The sequence below is a fragment of the Protomyctophum parallelum genome, assembly GCF_964188405.1.
Source record: "Protomyctophum parallelum genome assembly, chromosome: 9".
Lineage (NCBI taxonomy): Eukaryota > Metazoa > Chordata > Actinopteri > Myctophiformes > Myctophidae > Protomyctophum > Protomyctophum parallelum.
In genome coordinates this window covers 11,646,015-11,671,382 of record NC_139706.1, presented here as the reverse complement: position 1 = coordinate 11,671,382, position 25,368 = coordinate 11,646,015, and the positions used below count along the sequence as shown (strand labels likewise).

The 25,368-nt window shown below is 42.7% G+C and overlaps 1 protein-coding gene across 6 annotated transcripts in view; it reads right to left on the bottom strand.

Annotated features, from left to right (window-relative positions):
• The window catches only part of fli1 (Fli-1 proto-oncogene, ETS transcription factor), a 52,557-nt gene that overhangs the window by 19,048 nt on the left and 8,141 nt on the right, over positions 1 to 25,368 (bottom strand). For 4 of the 6 annotated variants that reach the window (XM_083773666.1, XM_083773671.1, XM_083773668.1 and 1 more), the window contains 4 exons: positions 15,485 to 15,699; positions 13,988 to 14,145; positions 10,025 to 10,228; positions 2 to 70 (listed from right to left, as the gene is read on the bottom strand). In XM_083773666.1, coding sequence (XP_083629792.1) covers positions 2 to 70; positions 10,025 to 10,228; positions 13,988 to 14,145; positions 15,485 to 15,699 — 646 coding nt within the window. The remainder of the gene's footprint in view (position 1; positions 71 to 10,024; positions 10,229 to 13,987; positions 14,146 to 15,484; positions 15,700 to 25,368) is intronic. The other 2 variants (XM_083773667.1, XM_083773669.1) reach the window with 2 other exon arrangements.

The window sequence follows — 25,368 nt, the reverse complement described above, 5'->3', positions numbered from 1 at the left end:
CCTTCTTTGGCAGCCAGGCGTGGGGACGGGTCCGCATGAGATGGAGTGTTGTAGGATAACGATGAGCTACCTGCAACAGTACCAAAAGGATTTGTTAAGACACAACTCCATAATTGTCTGTCTTTTATCTGTCTGAACTCTGAAGTAAGAGGCTCTGAAATATAGCGACAAAACTGGCAAGAAAAAAAGAACAGCTGAATCTCTCTATAGTCTACATTGTCTTGATTGTTTTCCTTTGAAGCACCTGCCGGATAAGGCCTAATTGTACACTTTTGTGTTTATATAACATAGTTAGCTTATAGTATAGCATAAGCATAGTATGTTACCGGTAATGGGCCTTTGTGAATTGTACTTGGTATCTTTCCTCTATAACACTCTTTCTAGCGTAAACCTAAATGTAAAACCTAATACTATAGCGTAGACCTAAATGGTTGTCGTGCGATGGCCAATTGTTGTAGAGCAGGGGCGCCCACACTAATTGATTTGAGAGCTACTTTCAAAATGCCCAGCTAAACGAGATCTACCCACCAAAACGATTGTTATCCCATTGCTGAAAATAGTTACCTTTTGGAATAGTGGCACTGATGTTACATAATAATAGAATGGTGAAAATGAAGTTGGTTGTTTTTTTGGTATATAACTTTGTAATGCTACCGACGTTTGTGAACAACACTCTTGAAAACAAAGAAGATATTGCATAAGTGGGTTTGAGCTGACAGGCCCTTTTTTATGTCAGTCAATCAAGTCAAGTCGCCTTAATTCAAGTGGCAGATGCCTTTTTTATATTTAAATGATATGTTTTTAGGGCCATGTCATGTGATCCTTTGTGATCTACTGGTAGATTACGATCTACCTTTTGGTGGATTTTAGGCACCCCTGTTGTAGAGCAATAATTAGTTTAGTTTACACTGACATACTGGCAAACTATCTATTCCACCCTGTTCTGACAGACTGTCCCATTCAATTCTACTACACTGTACTACTCCTACTGTAGTTCACTTTTAGTTTACTCATATTGAGTGTAATGGAATTCTGGATCAATTAGTAATTGTTGAAGCAAACGTTATTGGTTTAATTAATACATTATCATGGGAGACATAATAAACATTCAGGGTGGTGGTAATTAAAGTAGTGCTCAGAGCAGACTGCTGTGCTGTCTCTGGCACTGGACTTTCCCCCGCGGGATCAATACATAAGCGAGAGGAAGTCGCATTGTGCCATGGGACCACGCTGTACCCAAAACTATTAGATACCAGGCCTGTGGCAATCCGTCTTGACTGTCTCTAAGACAGTGGTTCCCAAACCTTTTCACGTCAAGGACCCCCACATTGACACTAATTAGGCAGAGGACCCCCATTTGAGAAGATATGCCAAGGAAGAGAAGATTTGTAGTTGTTTTACGGCTATAGCAGTGATTCTCAAACCGTTTAATTTCAAGGACCCTCAGTTGGACATGCATTAGTCTACGGACCCCCATTTAATAGCATCTCTATCTCTGGGACGCCCAATTCATATTGTAAAAAGAGTGTACAAATGGGTCCATTTGGTTCCATTTGTACTACTCTCAGAGTTACATACCAATAAGGGTCCATTTGTTTCCAAACTATCATTTAGCTGGGGACCCCCTGGAACTCCGTCAAGGACCGTTGGGGGTCCCCACTCCCCGGACCCCACTTTGGGAACTACCAGGCCTGTGCCAACCCATCTTGAAGGTCTCTATGATATTCAGATGGTCAAAAAATATCAAAAGACCAAAGGTATATATAGATATGAGGTCAATTCTACCATTATTGTTCCACCAAGTGTAGAATATAAGTAACGGACTGTGTAAAATACTGCTGTATACTGTGTATCAGGAAGAACAGTAACAGCAGTGGTCTATGGCCAGCAGGTGGCAGTAGAAGGCGCAGCATAATTAGTACAGGACAGAGATCAAGCCTTTTCATTTCTCACATCTCACCCTTGCTTATACCTTTAAAAATCACACCCGTGTGAAGTGAGGGGCGCTAATATATTAAAGTCTAACTCATGTCGATTAGGTGATGTAATGGTGATGTGAAACAAACGGTGTTAAAACAAACATTAAATTATCTTTGTTGTTAATGGCATTTAGGGACAGGATGACGTGAATTTTCCCTTCATTGTCAATGGCGTTTTTAAAACATTGAACTAAACACAAACATTAAACCTGTGTATAGAGCTCAAAAACATTGTTTTGGAGGGGCGGGGTAATACATGGCATATGAAGTTTAGTCCACGCAAACATATTCTACCGGCTACGGGTACAAGTAGTCTGCACAAGAACGCACACACAAATGTCAGTCGACATTTTAACTGCAAACCTCTACTTCTTGAATAGTAAAATCGGGGGAAGCAAGACTCTGCATATGGCTGCCTATTCATTTCACCTTATGGAGCAGAACTCAGCAGTGCATTCCTCTGCTACACAGGCACCCTGGGCGGCACCAAAATGCTCTCTTAATTTTAGCTGCCCCCAGGCATAAATCAGCGAGTGGAAAAACAGACCCAAAAATGCACAGAGAAAACACAAGCGCTGCTACTACGCGGGGAGCGCAAAGATTTAGCACAAAGACAACCAGGGGGGAGGAAGAGTTGCCGAGTATAACGACGATGCCTTTTTGACGATCGGTTGTGTGGGTGGAAGTCTGGAAGACCCAAATCAGACAACTCTTTGTGTGTATTTCAGCTGGTTGCCTATATCTTGCCGTGGGATGGAGGGTGGAAGGGGGCCAGCAGCAACAGTACTGGACTGGTAGAACTCGGGGTCTGTTTTTAGGAGGTAGAGAGGGGCGGACACGCACGCCCACACGCACACCCACACACACATGTACACCAGTATACACCCACACACATACGCACACGCCACCCCTCCCAGTTCCACCTATACTACTACTACTACTACTCCATGGCACCCCCAAGGCTCTGGGTCTAGTTTGGAGACCTGAGACCCGGCGGGGGCCTCTGAACAGGGGAGCCATTGTATGAGGCAGGGTCCCTGCACAGCAATCAAACGCAGCTCCCCCATACAAAAATAATTCCACACGCTGAGCGTAAGCGCACAGGCAGGCAGGCAGGGCGCAATCCCAACACTGCACCGTCTCGGGGCGGACGAGGGGAGAGCGAGAGAGACAGACACATGGGTAGGCGAAGACATGGATAGACAGACAGAAAAAGAAGGAAAGACAGACAGACAGACAGACAGACAGAGCAAGAGGAGGGAGGGGAAGGATCTGTTAACCCTTTTCTTCCTACTGTGTTCCACATGTGGGCTGACCCAGACAGGCAAACAGGCAGCGTTGCTGAGAAAACCGCAACCCGTCCCACAAAGCAATTCAGGACTGCTGCGAGAGGGAGAGAGAGAGACAGAGACAGAGGCAAGGAAAGTGGATGTGAGAGAGGAGGCGAGGGCGAGACTAGTGAGGGAAGAAGAGAAATTGAGAAAGTTGGAAAAGAAAGATTCAGAGAGAGAGATTCAGAGAGAGAGAGAGAGAGGCAAACCACTGCCGACACTTTCGCCGAAGGAGTCTTGACAGCCCTGCCTATTTATTTGGTCGCACTCGTCCCCCTCAGAAAACAAACATGTCTGGGTAATCTGACGGAACAGCGGGACGCTTGGCCGGTGTTCAGCTTTTCAAACTCTTTTCTCTTCTTTTACCGCACTTTCTCTTTCTATACCCCTATAAGACTCTCTCTCTCCCCACCTCTATCTCTCTTCTCTCTCCTATCTCCCCCCCCCCCTCTCCTGCCACATCTGCTTGGAGGCTGTTCGATTACGTAACATCTCTCCGAACTATTTTCTTTCCTCTCCTCTTTGTGACTGATGGCTCTTCAAAAAGACCCCATCCTCCATCCATCCTCCATTTTGGACACCCATAATATTGACAGAAGTCCTTCTGGCTTGTCCAACATCACTGTGGACCTCATCTGGGCCCCTGGTGCTGATTCTGTCAAGCCATACGATACGCCATCGCCTCAAACATGCGGCCTGGGTTTTGTCAACAAACGGAGGGTCCCCCGCACCACCACCACCACCACCACCGTTGGGCAATTCACCCCCCAAAGAGGGGCCAAATGGAAGCCAGTCCTCTATAAGCAATGCAATCCAAGTATAAGGATGCTCTAACTATAGGTGCCCTTTAAGTCCGTACACTCGCATACAATTTGTAAATGCAAAATAGCTTAGTCTCAAATCACATTCAGTTCACTCATGAAAATCTACAAACTGACAAATCAAAATGTGTATTGAAACAGCAATTCAAAAACACTTATTAAGGCCTGGTAGACAGATTCTATAAATTTAAAAGTCCATCGTTTGGGTAACACAATATCGCGGATGCTAATACAGTATAATACTGTAGGCCTATGTAAGTGGTTATAGCGCTAAGTGACTAAATCCAGACGTGCAATTGAATTGCCCAGACTGCGTTGCCTGCAACGGTGTCTAAAAGCAGACAGCTAACAGCAGTGGCTTACGGCCAGGCTGTTGATCCCTTCCACACCAGTGATAATCTGCCAATAGAGAGAACTAATGCAGGAGGTGCTCCATAAAAATATTGTGATGGGAGAGAGTAAGCAGGAGGAGAGAGAGAGAGAGAGAGAGGGGGAGAGAGGCCGCTCCAGACCTCCTTTTTTCCCCTCCTCAGCCCTCGAGCCCAGATGTTTATGGTCTGTATAAACTATTGAGGGCTAGAGAATGTCCCCCACTCTGGAGCGAGCAGTAGTGCAGAGCAGAAGCCCAGACTTATCACCCTCCCTCTCTCTCCCTCTCTCCCTCTCTCTCTCTCTCTCCCTCTCTCTCTCTCCCTCTTCACTCACTCTCACTGTAAATCCATCCAGACACGCAGAACGGCGACAGCTGGGAAACAGAGCTATTGCTATACTCCAACGGCACTCAATCACGGCCACCTCGGGCCATTTCCATTCTGCGTCTGACGAAAAAATAAAATAATACTCCCCCACCCTGTCTATATCATCATATACTTTCTATTCTAGTGCCTCCCTCGCACACGTACTGTTCCGTGAGTCCCTACTGCACCGTCTTCCATTTCTCTTTGCATTCCTTATCTTTCCTCCTGAAAGTCCTGGGATGTCAATGGCGTAAAAATGGACACGAATATACATCGCACAATGGTTTCACTGGGTATATATATACAGTAATGTGTTTTTGTTCCTCACATTTTATCAATGCATTTATTTTTCTCGATGTATGTTTCTTCCATGCCTGGTTCCTCCTGCATCCCAACGTCTGTCTGTCTGTCTGTCTGTCTGTCTGTCTGTCTGTCTGTCTGTCTGTCTGTCTGTCTGTCTGTCTGTCTGTCTGTCTGTCTGTCTGTCTGTCTGTCTGTCTCTGCCGTGTGTTCGAGGATACAGTATTTCGTTGTCTGAGGGTTTTCCTTTTCTTTTTTCTCTCTCTCTCTCTCGCCGCGCTCCGTTTCCAGCACATGTGGTATCAAACCGACCTACATGGGTGCGATAAAGCAAACAGTCAGCAGTTGCTCCCTGACAGACTAATTTGAACAAATTCTCAAATTGCACCCACCAAATTGAAAGCACATTGGGGTGCGGGCGTCCATCGCTTATAAAAATCTGGATAAGTGACCAACAATGAGGCCAAAATCATGCACGGGCAACCACCCTTGTTACGGCACGCAGCTGGCCCATGCAGACAGACAGACAGACAGACGGTCGGTTCGCTCAGACGGTCGGTGCCCACAGACCGGGCCGTGGGCGTGGGCGTTCGTTTCGGAGTGATATTTCTGTGCGTGACGTGGCAGGAATGTGTTGTTATGGTATGGCCATAGGGTGGGGAAGCGTGTCCCTGCCTCGGTGCTCGGCCGAGTGTACATATACGTACGTAGGGGCTTAATGACTCTAAGGAATGTTAATCAGTTTCAATAAACAGACTCAAAAATGCACACATGATGCAGACAGATGTGTATGAAATGATTGCAGTCTCTCCTGTGCCGACCGACCGTGGGGCGTTCGGTAGGGGGGGAGGTGCGGAGTCTGCGGACTGTGGAGAAAACAGGGGTTTCATGTTGGCGGGCAATGTCACGTGATCTGTGATCACTAATACTTCCAGGGCCTGTCTTAGTTTGCTCTCTCTCAGTGGTGGAAAAAGTACTCAAATGTTTTACGTATATGGGCAGTATCAGCTTCAAAATGGGCTTAAAGTACGAAAAGTAAAGGTTTACTCATGTTGCAGAATGTACCATTTCACCAGATCAAAATGTGTACAAGATCTTTTGAAAATAGCTGAAATGTATATAAGGGTTGATGTGGTTAATGTAAATCTCCAAAGTAACTATAGTAACTAAGGGTTTCAAATAATTGTAGAGTAATTGGCTTGTAGAGTATGTTGGCTCATAGTGGAGTAAATGTACTCTCTCTCTCTGTCTCTGTCTCTCTGTCCCTTGAGTATTCCACTGTCTCTATCTGTACTGGAAACGCAGCCTCTATCCAGCTGTTGTGAGTGAAGCCGGCGGTCTCTCTTCTGTGAGCAGGTCTGCTCTGCATGATGATTGTGTTTGTTTGTGCTTCGGGGTTAAGAAACAGAGAACAGCTTCAGTTCCCAAATCAGCGACGGGCCCATGGCTGCAGGGTCGGTCGGCATCAACCCTGAACTATACTCTCCTCTCTCTCTCTCTCTCTCTCTCTCTCTCTCTCTCTCTCTCTCTCTCTCCTCCCGCCTTTCTGTTTTTACTTAAGTACTCTACTTAAGTACAATTTTGAGGTATTTGTACTATTCCAATTTCCAATACTTTTACTTCTACAGCTCCACTACATCTCAGAGACAGATGTTGTTCTTTTACTCCACTAGAATTACTTTAAAACTTTAGTTACTAGTTACTTTGAAGATTTGCCACTTCAGCCCTTCAGCCCTAATCACTAACCACTTCAGCCCTATATACATTTCGGCAATTTGAAAACTTGAAACGGGAGATTCTGTACAATGAGTACCGGTACTTTTACTTTTGGTACTTTAAGTACATTTTCATGCCAATACTTTTGTACTTTAACTCAAGTACATTTTATTTTATTTTTTTTACTTTTTTCCACCACTGGACGTGCCTTCACTGACATAGTTCCTCTCGGCCCTCGGGCTCTCCGTGTCAATAATAATATGTGCCGCTTTCAATTCAGACATCTCTCCGCTTTCGCCGAGAGCCGCCTGAAACCGGTCGCCAGGCCATTCCAGACACGGACAGACGGGACTGGAGGGATTTGCTCTTTTTTCTTTCTTTCTTTTTTTCGTACCGTTGGGAACGAGTCCAAAGTAATTTTGATTGGCGAGCGGGGAGAGAGGATTCCCAAGATATCTTTTCTGTCTCCAAAACACACAAGGGTCTAAATCAAAAGGAGCAGTGGTGGTGATGCGGCACAGTGCGCATACTGCAGTGCATACTGCAGAATGTCGGCGGCGGGCCAAAAACCTCCTAAGTCCGTGTTTCAAATGTTTCTTTGGTCAATTGATGCCCGACTTCCTCATACCGCTTTGTCACACAAAAGTAGCAAACAGATTGTGAACTTGTAGAACTGATAGTCTTGCTATTACAAGTCAATATAATTATGCAAGTCAAAGTGAAAATGGGTAAGAGTAAGGAGGACCCTTATGTAAAGCACTCTTAGTGGTTTTCTGGTTTGTACTGTACCCATTCTGCAAACTAATAAATCAATCAATCAATCAAGTTTCTTTGGGTTTTATAAATATTGTACAAAAGGTATTAACAAGACCTTTTGACTAAATAATTATTATACATCGGGATCCGTTTTTCCCCCTTCTCCTGAAAAGTAACAGTTTTGGACATACAAGGTTTCCACCCGACCATAAGCTAAGTCCCGCGTGAGCCAGCCAGCGGCCATAATGAAAAGTGCTTGGCAGAGTGTGGCCAGCGGCGGTCAGACACACAGATCCACCCGCTCGCTACTCGCTGCACACAATGAGGCCGTTATGCTCAACGACAAGCATCCCTCTCTGCCCAGACAGCCATGCACAGAGAAAACTGTTGACACCCACAAAATACAGTTCCCATTACATCACAACCGAGGCCCATCGCAATTCTTCTTCTTTTTTTCTCTCTCTCTCTCTCTCTCTCTTTGGAGGAGTAACGTTAAATTTAGTCGAGCCATCGGCTACTCCACCCAAGCCGATACTTTTGCGGCCGCAGCCGGTGCTCTTGCCGCTCTCCTGACATACCGCGATAGCACCACAGGCTAGCAGACGCGAATGATTGCAAAGTGAAAAAGTGAGGCTGAGGTCATTCACTGTTTTGTCTGCCTTCCAGACACTACTATGTACAGTAATAACACTGATTTGGGGTTAATTACACAACTACAATGTTGCCATTTTTATTTCTCAAATCAAACGTCTGTATGTTCAATCATGTGTCAGTCATAACCTTTGGTCTTTTATATTATCACCCTACTATTATGGTATTGACCACACTACAGTATCAAGTTACAGTATCATTCTCTTATGATATCATGCTTTTAACTTATGTACATTTGCGTATCTCCCAAGACTCTCTTTCGTTATGACTTCATCTCTCCGGTTAACAATAACAAGCGAAGGGTCGCACTCTGATAAAAATCTATTGTTTATTTTATTTCACCATATGCCTTACATGGCAAATGTTTTGTCTAGACCAGCCTTTGTCCGTATGTGATATCTCCAGCTAAATCACGTAACAAGCAGTACAGAAATCCTATTTGAGGATATGCAGTGAACTATGTTGCTTCCATTGTAAAATTACACATGTAAACTTCCCAGGCTGTTCTGAACACACGGGCCTAGGCACGGTTCCTGAGGCAATGCACCTGGGTTTCATCTTTCTGTAGACTATGTGGAATAAGGCACAGCAAAGTGGAGTTGGGGGATATAGATGGTTATCTGGAGAGGGAAAGAAACCCTGTTTCCACTGCAGCGCTAAAATACTGAGTAGCCATTTTGGATAAATTGGGCCCAGGTTTCCAGTAAGGGCAATTTCATTGTTTGTTGACTGTAATATGAATATACTGTGGCGACAGAAAAAAAACAGTGTGTCGCGTTGTTTCCCTTGGTTTGGCATTTTTTCATCCTCACTTCTCATCCAAAAGTAAGAGAAGTACTCCGGGGAGAAAAAGAGGCTAATGTCTTTACTGAAAGCTGACTCTAACCTCTGTGCAAAAGGCAGACAGAAATACAGGCCTGCAAGCAATACAAATATTGCAACCCAAAGGGAGACAAGACGGAGCTCCTTCTGTGAACATTAGATTACTATGTTTTGTAACACATAAAGGGCCAACCATCAGTTAAGTAGGTTATGTATCCCTAATAGGTTGTCCTCATGTCAGTACTTCAGCTTCCTATCGATGCAGCACATTGCCATAAAAACAGACTATCTGCTAGACAGACACATGTGGTTTTATTGACGATATCTTCTCCTATGATCCTTACTAAATGGGTTGTTTCTCACAATTAAACCATTAACCAACTGCTTTTGCCTATCACACAGGTACATGTATGTCTATTTTATTTACCTGCACCTTCAAGATCGTTTGTCCTCATAAGTATAGGACTTCTGAACAAGCAGGCCCCATCTCAGTTCTGCATACGTGCATAAAATGTAATGTAATGTGATGCCTCTTGGAACTATGACTGGTAGCTTTTTCTTTCTTTTTCCCTCTCTGCAAGAGAGGAGCTGTGAACTTAGTATTGTCAATGTATTGTGTCTGTATTGTGCATATGTGTTGTGTTTTTGTATCTTGTTGACTGCTTGGCACAAAATGAATTTCCGCAAGGACAAATAAAGTAACTATCTATACGAAACATCTGGTCCCGTTACCAGTATGGACTTACAGTATGTTAGAAAGTGTGCAATGACAATGTGGCAATGATGACACCAAAATGTATTGCTGCTCAGTATTGTATTTGGCATCTGAGATCACAGTCAATTCCAAAAGTGTCAATTTAACTCTAAGGATTTAACCGTTCATGATAGGCTCCATTTCTGGGCACACTTACTTTCCCTGAGGTAATTGAGATGAGAGAGAAGGACTTCAGAGTTGTACAGGGTGGTGAGCCTGAGGAAGTCTTCCTTGCTCATCTTGCACAGCTCTTTGCCGTCTACGTTCTGGAACATGCCTGTTTCGATCTCCAGCAGACCGTATTCCTTGATGGCCCACTCCAGCCACTGGCGCACGTGGTCCTGTGACCACAAGGACGGGTCTAGAAGGGAGAAAGGAGGACAAACATATGTTCACATGGATTAAGGAAAAATAAAATCTCACGACTGAAATATGTTGCTAGGCCAAGTCCTGACCAAAAATAGGCTACAGGCCAAGTCCTAACCAAAATTGGCTATCTACAAGCTTGTTGTAAGCTTGTAGTAAGCTTGCCTATTTTCGGTGCAGGACACACTGTAGGAGACATGTCTGACTGAAATCAGCCGTGGCGACTGAGAACTTGAATCCCTGTGTTCGGATGATTTGTTGTCTTGTCTGCTGTGCTTCTCATTCATACCGCTATGTATGACTGTCCGACGTATGAAGTGTATCTGCGCTTTTTGGACAAAATGATGAGGAAAACAGCAATGAAGCAACCCAGTGTAATTCTCAAGGATTCTTGCCTCCCAGCACAACCACAGTTCTCTATTGTTGGACACAGGGCATTTCGACAATTCAATGTGAAGCTTAAGGGCACACTCGGGCCAGATTCGTTTTTCTGTCGGGTAGAAACCGAAAAGTCCAAAACTGTTACTCTAACTGGGAAAAAATATACTTTTGCGTGACACTGACATACGATGATGTACAAAATACTGCATTCATTCATGATTCATGGTTTTCACAGGGTTTTCGTCCAACAGCGATGGTTTATTAACTGCAAAGATTCATGTGTGGAGAGAGGCAGACGGGGGATGGAAAGCTGAGAAGGATTTGAATGAGCAGTATGGCGGCAGCGGCTTGCACAACGACAGAGGTGTAGAAATTGGAAACAGCACTTCATATCAGCGGCAGAACCGGCCGAAATAGCAGTTGGAAGTTGTTCTCTGCTTTAAACGGTGTGGTTAAAAACAGACGGCTGGTGTTTGCTGCAACGGGGCAATTCAGGTAGAGGCACGTACGTTTTCAATCACACTGAAATCCACTACCAAGTTCATTAAAATACAAATAAAGAGTTTCTACGTTTGTTTATAAGCTTCCTGGCACACGCAACATATTGTTCTATGTGGCCAAAGCCAAACCCTATCCATCTGGCACCTAAGAAGGCGAAAACAAGCCATAAAAACTATCTGACCATTCTGTTTGACCCGAGGCTGTTCAAATCATGTCTGGAAAGCAAACATGAAGCTCACCACTAGCGGTTAAGGAGTGGCATGGACTGTATGTGGTGAGTTTTTAGGCTAATGGGTGGCCTTTTGCACAGCAGTTTAGGAGAAACACTTGAGCAGTCCTTAAAATTGAATTATTTTTTTTCTTTATTAATTACGTGGTCCACTTTCTAGGGAGAGCACATTCCGTTTTGTTATATTGAAAAGATAATCTGGGTAGCTGGTGAAAAATAAATAAACAAACAAACAAACAACCTCTACTGCCAGAAGTGTACCTCCCAGCCCTGGCAGAGTAGTTCTGGAGTAGTTCCAACGGATTGTGTGCCCCTGGTTTTTCCCTAGTGGGACTGATTGAGGGTAGCTACTGGGACGTAAGTCGGGACTTGATCACTCCCGGCTGGGTCGCCTGAGTGAGGGGTATGATGTTGATGTTGAGAGACCCGAAACCCCGTTGACCTCAGGATACATCACTGAGGATACGTCCCAGGTGCATCCATGCGATGTTTTTTAGTTATACTGTTTTACTATTATTATACAGTGGTGAAAAGTACATTTACGTATACTGTACAAGTACAATTAAGTACAATTTGTACTTTAATTGAGTATTTCCAATATCCAGTACTTTTACTTCTACTCCACTATCTCAGAGGGATTTATTTGAAAACTTTAGTTACTAGTTATTTTGTAGATTTTGATTATTATTACAAAACATACATTAACCACTTCAGCCCTTTATACAATAGCCGATGTACAAGCTCACATTGTGTCTCGATGCGACACTTTGTGAACTTGTAGACTGCTATTTTCAAAAGATTATTATACATTTGAAAACTTTAAACGGCATGATGACTACTTTTACTTTTCATATATTTTGAGTATATTTTGCCAATATGCCAATACTTTTGTACTTTTACTCAAGTACATTTTGAATTCCAGACTTTTACTTGTCCAGACTTCTATCTTGCAGTATTGATACTTGCTCTTAAGTAAAACATGTGAGTACTTTTTCCACCACTGTTATTATATGATGAAGGTGAGAGAAACTTGGAGAGCTTGTAGAGAAACACAGGTCTTTGCACGCGGGTGCATTTTGATTTGTTCCCTGGAGTGACCTAAAACACTGAAACAAACAGCTTTCACCCGTTGCCCCAGCTAAATAGAAATGGGAGTCATAAAACATTTACAACATCTCCAAGTTTATACCAATAGAGAGCAATGCCTAAAGTCTGAATATATACAGCAGCAGTGAAAAGGTCTTGAAGAAAAGTGCTGGGAGGGAACACTTTTTGCACCTGTACAAATACTTTAAGGGATATTTACAGATGCAGTGTTTTTTGAGGGGCCCTCCTATGGGGTACATGCGTTTGGTCCGACATACCATTGGTCCGAACGACAACCTACCCCAAACCCTCACCCTAACCATAACCGCAAGCACGGGACAGCACACCTAAACCTAACCCCAACCCTCTCCCGACCCTTAACGCACCTCGGACCAATGCTCCTTCGAACCAATGATATGTCGGACCAAAGTATGTCTCCCCCTCCTATGCACAGCTTTGTGTGTTTGTGTGTACCACATTTGTGATGATTTGATTGGCCAGTCCTCCAGTTTTGTGTGCTTGTGTGTACCACATATTGATGATTTGATTGGCTGAGCACGGAATGTGTACCACATTTGTGATGATTCGATTGGCTGAGCTGCCTCACGGAATGTGATGATGTATGATGATGTATTCACACGCGTGTGATTTAAAAAAAAATGAACCGTATTGTTATATAGAATGAGATCTACGCTACAGAAAGTGCTACCTGATGTTAACAAAATACGATGATGTTAACAAATATATATAAACATTTATACAAACCGGATGTTTTATGATTTTGAAAGGAACCACAGCATTTACCTAAAATGCATTTTCAACCTGGCGTCAAAAACTACGAGAACACAACGTGACGTGTTGCGAACTTGTAGATCTGCTATTTTTTTGCGCTGGGCCGTCATAATGGCGAAGTATAGAATAGGGATTCGGTGATTAACCACTTGAACCACGCAGCATCCCTATTCTGTGTCAAAAAATACATATTTTCTATCACTTACACACCCCATGAAGCCTTGAACTTATGTCAGTTTTGGGTTGAACTACTCCTTTAAATGGTTAAAGCATTTTAGAAGAGTGGTTTTCAACTAGTGGTCCTTGAGGGGGTTCCAGGTGGTCCCCAGCTAAATTAGGTTGGTAAACAAATTAACCCTTTTATTAGATCTTTAACTCTTGAGAGTGTAACATGAAAATGTGGTTTCATGTTATGCTCTCAAGAGTTACATTATTGTTATGTATTCTACATTCTCTAAATGTGTAGACTTAAGTAATGCTACTTAAGTCTACACATTTAGAGAATGTAGAAAAATTGATATTTTGATCAATGTTTGCCTGTTATCTCGCCTGGTACCAACATCAATACAGCATGGAATTGTGGACAAAATCCTATCCAACGACAACAAAATATTCTAAGTCTTGGGTCTGATTGAGTGAGAGGCTAAATATCATCAAACTGTCATGCGTGGCTCAATAGCCGAATAAACAATGGACCTTCATATGGAAAAAAAGGTTAAAAACCACCATTTCAAATGGCAGCTGCTGTGCAGTGCAGAAGCTCACCTGCAGGAACTATGACTCTCCTCTCGTTGGTGGTCATGTTGGGGGGAGGGGCGTTTTTCTCGTCCATGTAGTTTCCATAGCTCATCTGAGATGTGTCGCTGTTGCCCCCCACCAGCTTATTGCATTTACCCACACTACAATCCACAGGAGACTCCCTGCTTTATAGACATACACACATGCACACGCAAGCACACGCACGCACGCACGCACGCACGCACGCACGCACGCACACACACACACACACACACACACACACACACACACACACACACACACACACACACACACACACTTTAGGTTAGTTGTAAAACCTCATAGTCTGACAAAATACCTGTAAGTACAAACAACAGTAGTAGCTTATTCCACAATCTCCGCATCTCCACAAACTATTCCACAATCTCTGAATGCTATATAGAGTCTCGAACTACAATCCGAGTAAGGAAGCTGCCATTTCCATTCACGAAAATGTATTTAAAAATATCTTTAATTACATTGTATTTTTTAATATCCATTTCGGCTAAGCAGCATGCTATATATGCTAATAGATGATTTCTATTCATAATAGGCTACATTTGCGGCATTGTAAAGACGAAACGGAAGTGAGGAGGAGGCTTCACTTCCACTTTATCACCAAGGACTATTAAAAGGGGACAGGAAACATGCGCAATTGAGACCAAGGAAACTGAACGCGGAAGTGTTGGCTGCATATAGCCCATTGCGCATGTTTCTGTACTTCCAGGGAGCAACATGGAGTCCACCGTACGGTCTTCCCTTCCTGTCCTCTTTTAATAGTCCTTGTTTTGTCGCTTGCTCGTGATCAGAGCATCCGTTCTCCAGACTGTATGACGGAAGCATTTGAAAATTGCAAAATGCAACAGTCTGGCCACGCGAGACTAGTAGTAGCTTTACGCTTTACATGTTTTCAGTAGGTGTGCCCTTCATGACAGTTTTATGTCCCATTGATATTATGGTTTTAAAAATAATAAAAAGATTTAAAAAAATCAAATAATAAAGAAAACACAAAGTACATGGGTTTAGAGACCATTAGCATTCATTTAGATTTCATATAGGGATCAAATGTGGTCACCCACACTAGAATGGATGAATAAATGTTATCCACTGAGGGTCTGGGAACCCATGAGGGGCCCTTGGGCGTGTTCCAGGGGATCCCCAGCAAAGGTAGTTAATATAGCATCACACTCCTTTCATCCACTTTGTACGTTTACACGTTTGCTATTCAACGAATTTGAACATTTTAAAAAAATATGGAAAATGTTAGGAAAGTTTTGATTCAATTAGATTGAATCTTCTCTTCTGTGAGTCCCTGGCGATGTCAATTTCAGGATCCTTGACATGAACCACTGTGCTAAATGTCAAATGACAACTCCTGCATGCATACTATGCGTACTATAGGCTAAAACATCCATATTTCAGATTAAGCAGGAGAAGGTAAAGCCACATGCATGGACAACGTGGAACACAACACCATAAACACACCTGGATCCATTCATGTGCTCATACTCTCTCTTGACGTTGACCCGGACTGGTTGGTTGATCCACTCTTGCTGCTGCGGGGGTAGGGGGTTGATCTTGTGCGTCTGTCCGTAGTCCTGGGTTCCAGATGCAGTCATATCTGTCTTGGGGAGCGGAGCAGCAGCAGCGTACGGAGGCTCAAATAAGGACTGGTCTTCACTCACTACTGATAGCGCCTCCTGTAGGTCAAAGAGGGAATATTTAGCATTATTTTCTTTTCTTCTTTCTTTTTTACACGTACAAGTACAAGTACAAAAATGGAGAAGACAAGACAAACAGCAAAAGTAGGCTATATTATGTTGTTGCTGTCTGTCAGAAATCTTGTATCTCCATATTTTTTTCATAAATGAATGTAAATGGTGCATTCATATAGTGCCTTCATCCAAGGCACTTTACATAGATTGTGCATTACATTCACCCATTCACACACAGATGGCCGGAGGAAACCATGCAAGGCACCAACCTGCACATCGGGAGAAATTAGGGGTTCAGAGTCTTGCTCAAGGACACTTCGACACTAACTCTGGGGGAGCCCGGGTTCAAGCTGGCAACCTTGCGGTTCCCATCCGGCCACTCTACCCCTGAGCTTCTGCCACTCCCAAGAAAAATCTGAAAATTAACTCAGAAACTTCAATCTTTTCTCTCTGTCGGCACAAATCAAAAGCCTGTGATCTCAAAACTTTTTTTTTTACAGCAATTATGTGCAGTTACGCTGTCATATCGCAATCTGGCATCCTAAGTAGTTTGTGTATACAGTGTTCAGGCCTATGTAGCAACGTTGACATCCTGTTGATGTTAGCATGACTTCAAATATGCCCACAATACGTCAAGGACCCCCAAATTGACACTAATTAGCCCGCGGACCCCCATTTGAAGAGATAATGTCATATAGGGACCCCCGAGGAGATTGTTATGGCTCTATCAGTGAGACCCCAATTTATATTGTAAAATCCATGTTAATTTAACTCTGAGAGTGTACAAATGGAACCAAATGGACCCGTTCCATTTGTACACTCTCAGAGTTACAGAACCATAAGGGTCCATTTGGTTCCAAACTATCATTTAGCTGGGGACCCCCTGGGAACCACTGCCGTAAAGGGCTGCTACATGCAAACCTGGCGCTGACTGATATTTTGTATGTGCTATTATTGGCCAATATCTGCCTTTTGGAGAGATGTATTAGCATTTGTTCTATTAATATTTTACCCATAGTGGAATACATTTTGTTATACAGAAAACTAAATGTCTGTAAAATAACAATAATAATCGTCTTCAAATATGCATGCATCCTTTTAGAATAATATAGTCTGAATTGATAGAGATCATAATGATACATTTCAGGCGCAACACCATGCTATAATAATGGACAACTTTGGGTTTTTTCAACCAAGTTTCATGTTAGGTTATTATTAGAGAAAGTGAAAGATGAGTGTTCATTCTTTTTCATGTGCTGCTTTCATTTCTTTTAGCGACTTTAGCTATTCTTGACAGCATTCGAACAAGTAGCTAAATATGTATTTTTGACATTTGTAACATTTTACAGCGATTTTATTGTATTCATATTTACTATGGCTCTACTAACTAGACCCCAGGAAATTACATCTGGCCACAAAAGATCACGGGATACTGAATGTTAAGGGGGATTGGGATGCCACACTGTGTGTCGTAGTACACTGGTTCCCAAAGTGGGGTCCGGGGACCCCCAGGGGTCCTTGAGGGAGTTCCAGGGGGTCCCCAGCTAAATGATAGTTTGGAACCAAATGGACCCTTATGGGTCTGTAACTCTTGAGAGTGTACATATGAAGCCAAACGAACCCTAACGGGTCCGCTTGGTTCCATTTGTACACTCTCAGAGTTCAATTAACATTGATTTTACAATATAAATTGGGGGTCCCAGAGATATAAAAGACATTAAATGGGGGTCCGCAGACTGATGCATGTCAAACTGGTGGTCTTTGAAATTAAACTGGTTGAGAATCACTGCTAGAGCCGTAAGAATCTTCTCTTATGGGGGGGGGTCCCTGGCATATCTTTTCCAAATGGGGATCCGTGGGCTCATTGGTGTCAATTTGAGGGTCCTTGACATGAAAAAGTTTGGGAACCACTGTCGTAGTAGACTCTGGCCCCTTTTCCACTATGGGGTGGAACCAGAACCAGAACCAGAACTTTCCAGGACCCAGAACTACCAAGAACCATGTGTAGTTCCAGAACCAAGTTCTGCTTCCGTTTCCATATAACCTGAACCCAGAACCTGTTAAGTCTGCCCCCCCCCCCCCCCCCTATTCCCCCACTGCTGAGTAGCTCGGCCGGCAGGGCCCCCTCCCCCTTGGCACGGCCGGGGGGGTCCCGGAATACAGAGATATTCATGTTTAAATAATGACTGGTTATTATTCAACAGTGGTGGAAAGTAGCTGTATATAGTATTCTACTTAAATACATTTCGGCCATTTGAAAATAGACAAACTACAAGCTCGATGAGACACGTGAGCTTGTAGATTGTCTATTTTCAAATTTATTTGCTTTATTGTACTTTTTTAAACCAATAATATGAACATATTTTTATATGCCACATGTGCCACAGCTGTGGCAGCCACATGCCACAGCTGTCACATATATTTCCTATACATAATAGATATACTGTATATGCACATACTGTAGTTTATATGAACATGGATTGGATATATGCAGCATACATTATATATAGGCTATATTTGCCGATATGGATTTCCTTTCCATGTGGGGAGTGGGACAACAGTAAAACACCCGTTTTAAATGCATTCGACCAGTTGTTCTCCAACCTTTACCTGTCTACAATATTTTGCTTAAACTGCAAGAGAAAAATATATATCATATAGGCTATAGCTCATATGATAAATGATAACCCACCTTTTGAATATAGCATTTAACATTGTGTGGGTTGCAATTATAGTGCCTCTTGAGCAGATTGAGCAAATTGTGCCATAACATCCAGTCCAGTTGTAATGTCAATATCAAGAAATGTGCAAATACAAATCATTTAACCGTTGTGCTAGTTGAATTTAATTCTTCCAATGTGTAGTATTGTGTACAGCACATTTCTAGTAATGATATGCCTAATGCCTTGCCCTGAAAAAGAAAGAAAATTCTGTTCTGGCAATTTAGAATAGATTATATGGCGCTCTCGCGCGCGAGCACACGCACGCAAACACATACACGCACGCAAACACATACGCACACGCACACGCACACACACACATCTGCAGTTAGCCTAGCTGTTAGCTGTAGTGTAGAACAACAACTGCAAGCAAACAACTCGTCGCGACAGCTTTATGGCTCTCTCTCTCTCTCCCTCACGCACACACAAGCTCTGTCTCTCCCTCTCTCGTGGCCATAGTGTTTCTGTGTGCTTTTCCAGGTTATTTTTATGTGTGTCCGCTGTCGCTGTGTCGCACTTAGGAGTTTAAAATGTGCGCTGTTGTGTTGTGTGCGCTTCTCCTCGCTCCGGTCTCCTCAGTGCTCAGAGTGCTGTCACCTCAGCTCGACCAATCGAGAGCAGCAGCGCTGCTGGCCCCGCCCATAGGTTCCCAGAACTCAGCGTTAGTACTACCTCAAAAGCAGGGCCGAAAAAAGGTTCTGAGAACCTGGTCTGAAACCGTGCCGTACCGCGCTGTGCGCTGTGGAAACAAACCCAGAACTAAAAAAAATAGGTTCAGGTTCTGGATAGTTCTGGTTCCACCCCATAGTGGAAAAGGGGCCTCTGTCAGTTTGTCACCGCCCCCCTTCACATTCAATAGATCCCATGATCTTTTGTGGCCAGATGTAATTTCCTGCAGGGTCCAGTAGGACCGTGCCCCCCTGTCAAAATTAGCAAAAATGAATAGCCGCATTGACAAAGACCCATCCCAGTTCATCTGGGTACTCCTCCATGGTCAAATATTATTCAACTTGTAATTGAGTAGGCTACTGAATAGCCTACTTGCTTTTAAAGTTTTAAAGTTACAAAGAACATTTTATTTAAATTTTCAATTCTTTGCTACATTAAAATGCAGATATTTTTCAAACAAAATCAATAAGCAGATCGAAAGGCTCTCAGCGCATCACATAGCAATGCGTAGTGAAATCTTCTATCTGCTTTTTGAGAGGTGCAACCACTCCAGCAATGGCTAGGCCGCACACAGAAGTCTGTGTGTGGCCTAATTGGCAGCATGGCACCCAATCAGACACCATGGGACTTTTGGGACACTGTCAAACACAACAGCATAGAAATAGACAACCTCGACTAGAGCACAGCCACCCCTGTCCTCATTGTGCACGTAAGGCCTCCTGCATGAATACAGTTAGAAGCAAACCTGTTTCCTTAAAGCCTATTTAGCCTACACACACCTGTCGACATGTGTGATGTGAGTGGTGACTTTCTTCATCTCATTTAAATATAAAAACTTTGAAATTAAACAAACATGTTTAGGCCTATAAAGAAATGAAATTGCCATATATATGTCTGTATGTTTAGGGTACCAACAGGGGGCGCTGTTGCACCACTCACTTCAGACATGTCTGATTTTTTCAACCAATACAGCCCATCAGAAACTGTTAGAAAATGTCACGCACAGTTGCCTCAACATTGATTCATTTGACCACTTAAACCTCATATTATGGTTGGCTGAGGGTTTGCTGAAAATAGCCGATCGACAAGCTCACAGCATGACGCAGCACAACGGGTTATGAGCTTGTCGATCTGCTATTTTCTGTGAAAGCCTTCCCCGCAATAAGGATACTGGGGTTTAAGTGTTTCATTTAATTTCTCATGTACAACGTATAGTTTGTAACAATACAATGGAAAGGGCCTAAAATGTAGGCCCTTTCCATTGTAAATGTTGAACAGATCAACCCCAGAGTCCAGACTGAGTGCTCTATACCTTTAGGCCCCTCCTGTTTTCTCTCTACACTAAATATCTTCACTGAAAATAGCTGATCTACAAGCTAGCAACGCATGTCAACGCAACAAATTGTGAGCTTGTGTAGCTCTGATATTAGGGACGCTAGGGTTTAAGTGGCTAATTATCATCTGAACCAATCAGTGTTGATTTTGTCGACTAATACTATATGACAAAAAATGTCGACTACCTTTTTTTCACTGATGGAAAACTAACCTATGATGATGACTAAAACTATATTGACAATTTCGTCAACAAATAAAAACTAAACTAAAATGTTAGGAAGTGTCTAGTGGACAAGAGATCCAGTATAAGTCATTTTACACATATTTTACAGCTTGTAGATCGGCTATTTTCTTTTCAGCAAGTGTAAAATCAGTCATTACGACGTCATCAAGGCCCGCCAAAATACGTTGTAGTCGACTAAATCCCACTGTAGATTTAGTTGACTAAAACTAGACTAACACTAAAACATTCCAAGTGACTAAAATGGGACTAAAACTAAATGAAAACTATTTGACTAAAATAAAAATGTGCTGTCCAAATCAACAGTGGAACCAAAGCACTGCTATGGGTCATGCCCTGCTCCAAAGTCACTGTCTTGTCTAGACGTTGGGTTTCCCTCCTCAGAGCAACATGCAGCTGAAGACTCAACAGAAGCACAAGGTCACGGCTGCACTGACCCCTCTGCGGCAGCTCAGCTGGAGCAATGTACGTTTATTAAAGAAAACAAACGCAGCCACTCTGGGCTTGGCCAGATACTCTGTAGCTCCCCATGCACGTGGTCTTCCATCTCATGTCTTCCAAGCAATGCATGGATTACATACTCGAGGGATCACAGATCAAACATGCTGATCTCAATACAAGACATTCAAGACAATGCCAGCGTCACAAAGCTCTGACATGCAATGCAATGTTTGTTACCCTGGCCCTTATTGATGCCCTGATGGATGCTGATTACTTCATTGAGTCCATTTTTTGTAATAATCCATCGGTCAAATAAGAAGATGACAAGTGAAATCATTACAGTTATAGCCTTGTGTCGGGGCTTAGGGTTATATTTGACGCACATCTGTGTTCAATACGATCTGATGGAACGGCTTAGACCGAGACGAGTCTAATCCCTAAAGATTGAAAGGTTTCATTCCATGATGCCATATATCTGTTTAGGGAATAATTATAATGGTAGTTGATATGCATGGGTCAATATTTCAAAATTCCATTTTAGTTATTTAGTATAAAACCTTCTGTGAGACATTCATTCTGGGATTTAATTCCATGCCAGCATATTTTGTAATACAGAGTTTGTCATAGTTTTTTGAATTATTGGAAACTATGACCAATCTTATTTATCGAAACAATAGCAACAGTCAAGACTGACGCAAAGGTCCTCCGAGCACTGAATGTTAACGGTATTCTGAAAGAGTATAACAACATCAGCGTGAGGCAGAGTTAGAGAAAGTGATACATATATATATATATATCAAGTTAGATCATATTGATCTCGGGATCCACATGGGATTGGCATAGCTCCAATGTGGATCTTGGACTTCATGTGGCCTATGGCGTCAGTCATCTCTGACATACTGTATGACTCCAAACCAAATTGATATGTAGATTGGTTCCATGCCGGATTAGAGTGGCTGTGAGGTTTTCCACTGTGACCAATGACACGTATGACTCAAACTCTTCCGCTTCATGAAATGTGATGGTCAGAATGTGTCAGTCATAAATGTAATATTCAATTTGCAGCTTCTGATAATGATGGCAATCTAACTAAATGCTTCCTAAATGGTGCAGATTCATGTGTCAGTGCCATTTAGGCACAGGCACAGTCTGTGCAATGACAAAGGAAGACATAGAAGTGCTCATCTAAGAAAGAAGAGAAAGTGTGGCTGATTGTTAAAGGAAGACGATTTTCAACCTATGTTCAGATAATTGGTCCTCACTATCGCTCATAATAAAATTGTACTATTTTTGAGGGGTGCTAGCCCCTCCTATTCCCAGCTTTGTGTGTGCATGTGTACCTATAGCGATGATTTAATTGCTGAGTGAGAACAGAAAAGTGAGGACGCACAAAGTCGAGTGTGATCTTTTCACACTCGACACATCATAAATCTGCCTATAATCATCGCAGGCAGGATTTTCCTTTTTTCCTTTTTAACAAAATACGAAACAAAATATTTATATTTGTATTATCGCGAGAACAATGGCTTCCATTATACCATTCTAACTTTCCAAGAATAGAAAGCCTGCGGTTTCTATTAGCTTGGATTCCCCATCAATGATGTCACTGGTAGACAGGTTTCTGAACTGTCCATAGCACTTACACACACACACACACACAGAGTGAGTAAACAAAAATGGTACCATAGTATAATGTGCATTGGTGAGGATCAGTTATATGAAGATAGGTTGAAAAGTGGTGATGTTGACCTTAAATAGTTGTTCAAGACCCATTCTATGGCAAAAATATATACCGCCCCCTATTGAAACACACTTACTCCACAACTGGCATTTGTTATGAAATAAATGAATTGCTTGATATGTTTTGCCTCGGAAAATACAAGGATTGATGGTAACACCAAATGTTGTGTATTTTAAAGCTGTAAAAGTGTTGTATATTTTTAAATAATGGTATAAAATGCATTGGTATGCTCAATGGCGCATTGTCTTAAATATGGAATGACAAAGTTCCAAAATGATTTAAGCCAGACAGAACAGTCAACATTTTGATTGTCAAATAGTTTGGTGATTGTATTTGTACTGTATCTTTAACAATATTCACAAGGCTGTGATATAACAATGTGATATCGCTGCGCTTGGGTTCACTAGTTGGACAAGGTGTGGTGCTTTCAAAGTGGGGTCCGTGGACCCCCAGGGGTCCATGAGGACTCGGAGGTCCCGGGGAGTCCCCAGTCAAATGACTTGTATAGCTATGATTCAATTAACTTAAAATCTATAACAACACAAAAATTGATACAGTGCCTATATCATATTTCAATGCCACCATTATGAATCAATTAAATTTAAACAAAAACATTCCCAATCATCAACATAGTTTGATGTCAGGTTCCCTGTGACAGAATAGGAGTCAGTCCATGTCCATAATGACATTCAATTTAGAGATCTGTGGCAAGCAAGAGTAGAAAGTAACTTCTCTAACCACTCCTATGTAGACATTTTGGACTTTCCAGTGATTTCATCACTGAGACCATCATATAGCCTGGACACTGGCAGCAAGCACGTATTCACTCTATAATCTGAGTGGGCCACACCAGCTAGCCTGGACGATAAAGCATGGTATAGAGAAGAGAGAATGCCTCAGTGCTGACTTGATAAGGGAAAAGCCAGCGATTTGACTGTTGCGACGTTACATCTACAGTGACATATCAGCGTGCGCAATAGAATTGTTGATTGGCACGTGGCATGTGCCTATCAAGATTATACAGAGAAGCTTTTAAAAATAGGAGTGCATGCCGAGCTTGTGAAGAGCGGTCTAGCATCAACAGACAGGGTGCCAATTTGGTATGTTTTCCCTCCAGTATCTGTGGTGAACACGCACACACTGGCTGCCAATGGGGAGGGTGTGATAAAGGATAGAGATCCAGTCAGTTGATCTCATGCAGTTTTTTCTTTCTCCTTTCCTAGACAGTAAAGTTCTGAGTGTTGGTTTAACTCCAAGTACAAATGTAACCAAAATGACCCTATAATGGTCCATTTGTAACTCTCCAATTAACTTACAAATGGATAAATACTGATTTTATGTGTATGATGTACGCACAGAGAGTTGTTGATAACTATTGTTAAATGGGGGGATACACTACATGAAGACACACACTGACCCAACTTATTTTCATTAACTTATTTCAGAAGCAAAAGAGAGAAGTTTAAGATCATTCTTGCCAGAGTATAGGCCTATAGTTAAGTCTTCAATGTGAGCATTATGTGAGGGTGACACCTGCCGGGGGGTCACCTCTGTTGTGCTGCTATATCAGCCCAAGTCTGTGTGAGTCTTTCCAAATGCGTCACAACACAGACGTGTGTGTGTGTGTGTGTGTGTGTGTGTGTGTGTGTGTGTGTGTGTGTGTGTGTGTGTGTGTGTGTGTGTGTGTGTGTGTGTGTGTGTGTGTGTGTGTGTGTGTGTGTGTGTGTGTGTATGCTCGTGCACGCTTGAGAGAGAGCTCAGCGTCCAGACTGCACGCACGTGCATCTGTTTGGCGTTCACAGTCACACACCCATCCCGCAGGAGCGATTCATAGGGGGTGCATTCCTGTCTTTTGTTTGAGGAGGAAAAGGAAACCTGTCAGGAAAAGATTGTGAAGAACAGGAAACTCTCCTTTTGGCCCAGCTAAGTCTGAATACAATTTGCCACCAGTCATTTATAATGTAGAGAAATTGATTACATGTCTTGTCACAACTTGTTGATTTGACTCAAATGTTGAGGCTGGACCGTTAAGTCCATGAGACACATCAGAGTCACGTCCTCCCAATTGATATAAAAACAATTAGACTGCAGCGGTTAAGAGAAGAATGAGGGAATTTAAGTGACTATTCAGCCTCTGCCATTTTTGTCTAGCCAACGTTTACACTCTTCTAAAAGTTACACCACACCCAGCCGCCACAGACCCACCACTTTAAATTTCCAAAAGAAAACAAGCTCCCTTCATTTTTTCAGCAACAATAACCCCCAAATACAGATGTGGCATTCTTGTAAGCCTATACACTTGTTGGCTGGCAGACATGGACTGAGGACATCGCACTATATGAAATAATGGGGGCTTGCCTTGCCATTCAACATCTGGTGGCTGCAGGCAGCCACGATGCATCTGGAATTTCAATGTCGGGGGACAGTAGCCAGGGCTAATATAGACCAGCTCTCTTGACTGTAACATGCCATTTTGAAATGTGTTTAACCATAAGGGCCAAGCCAAG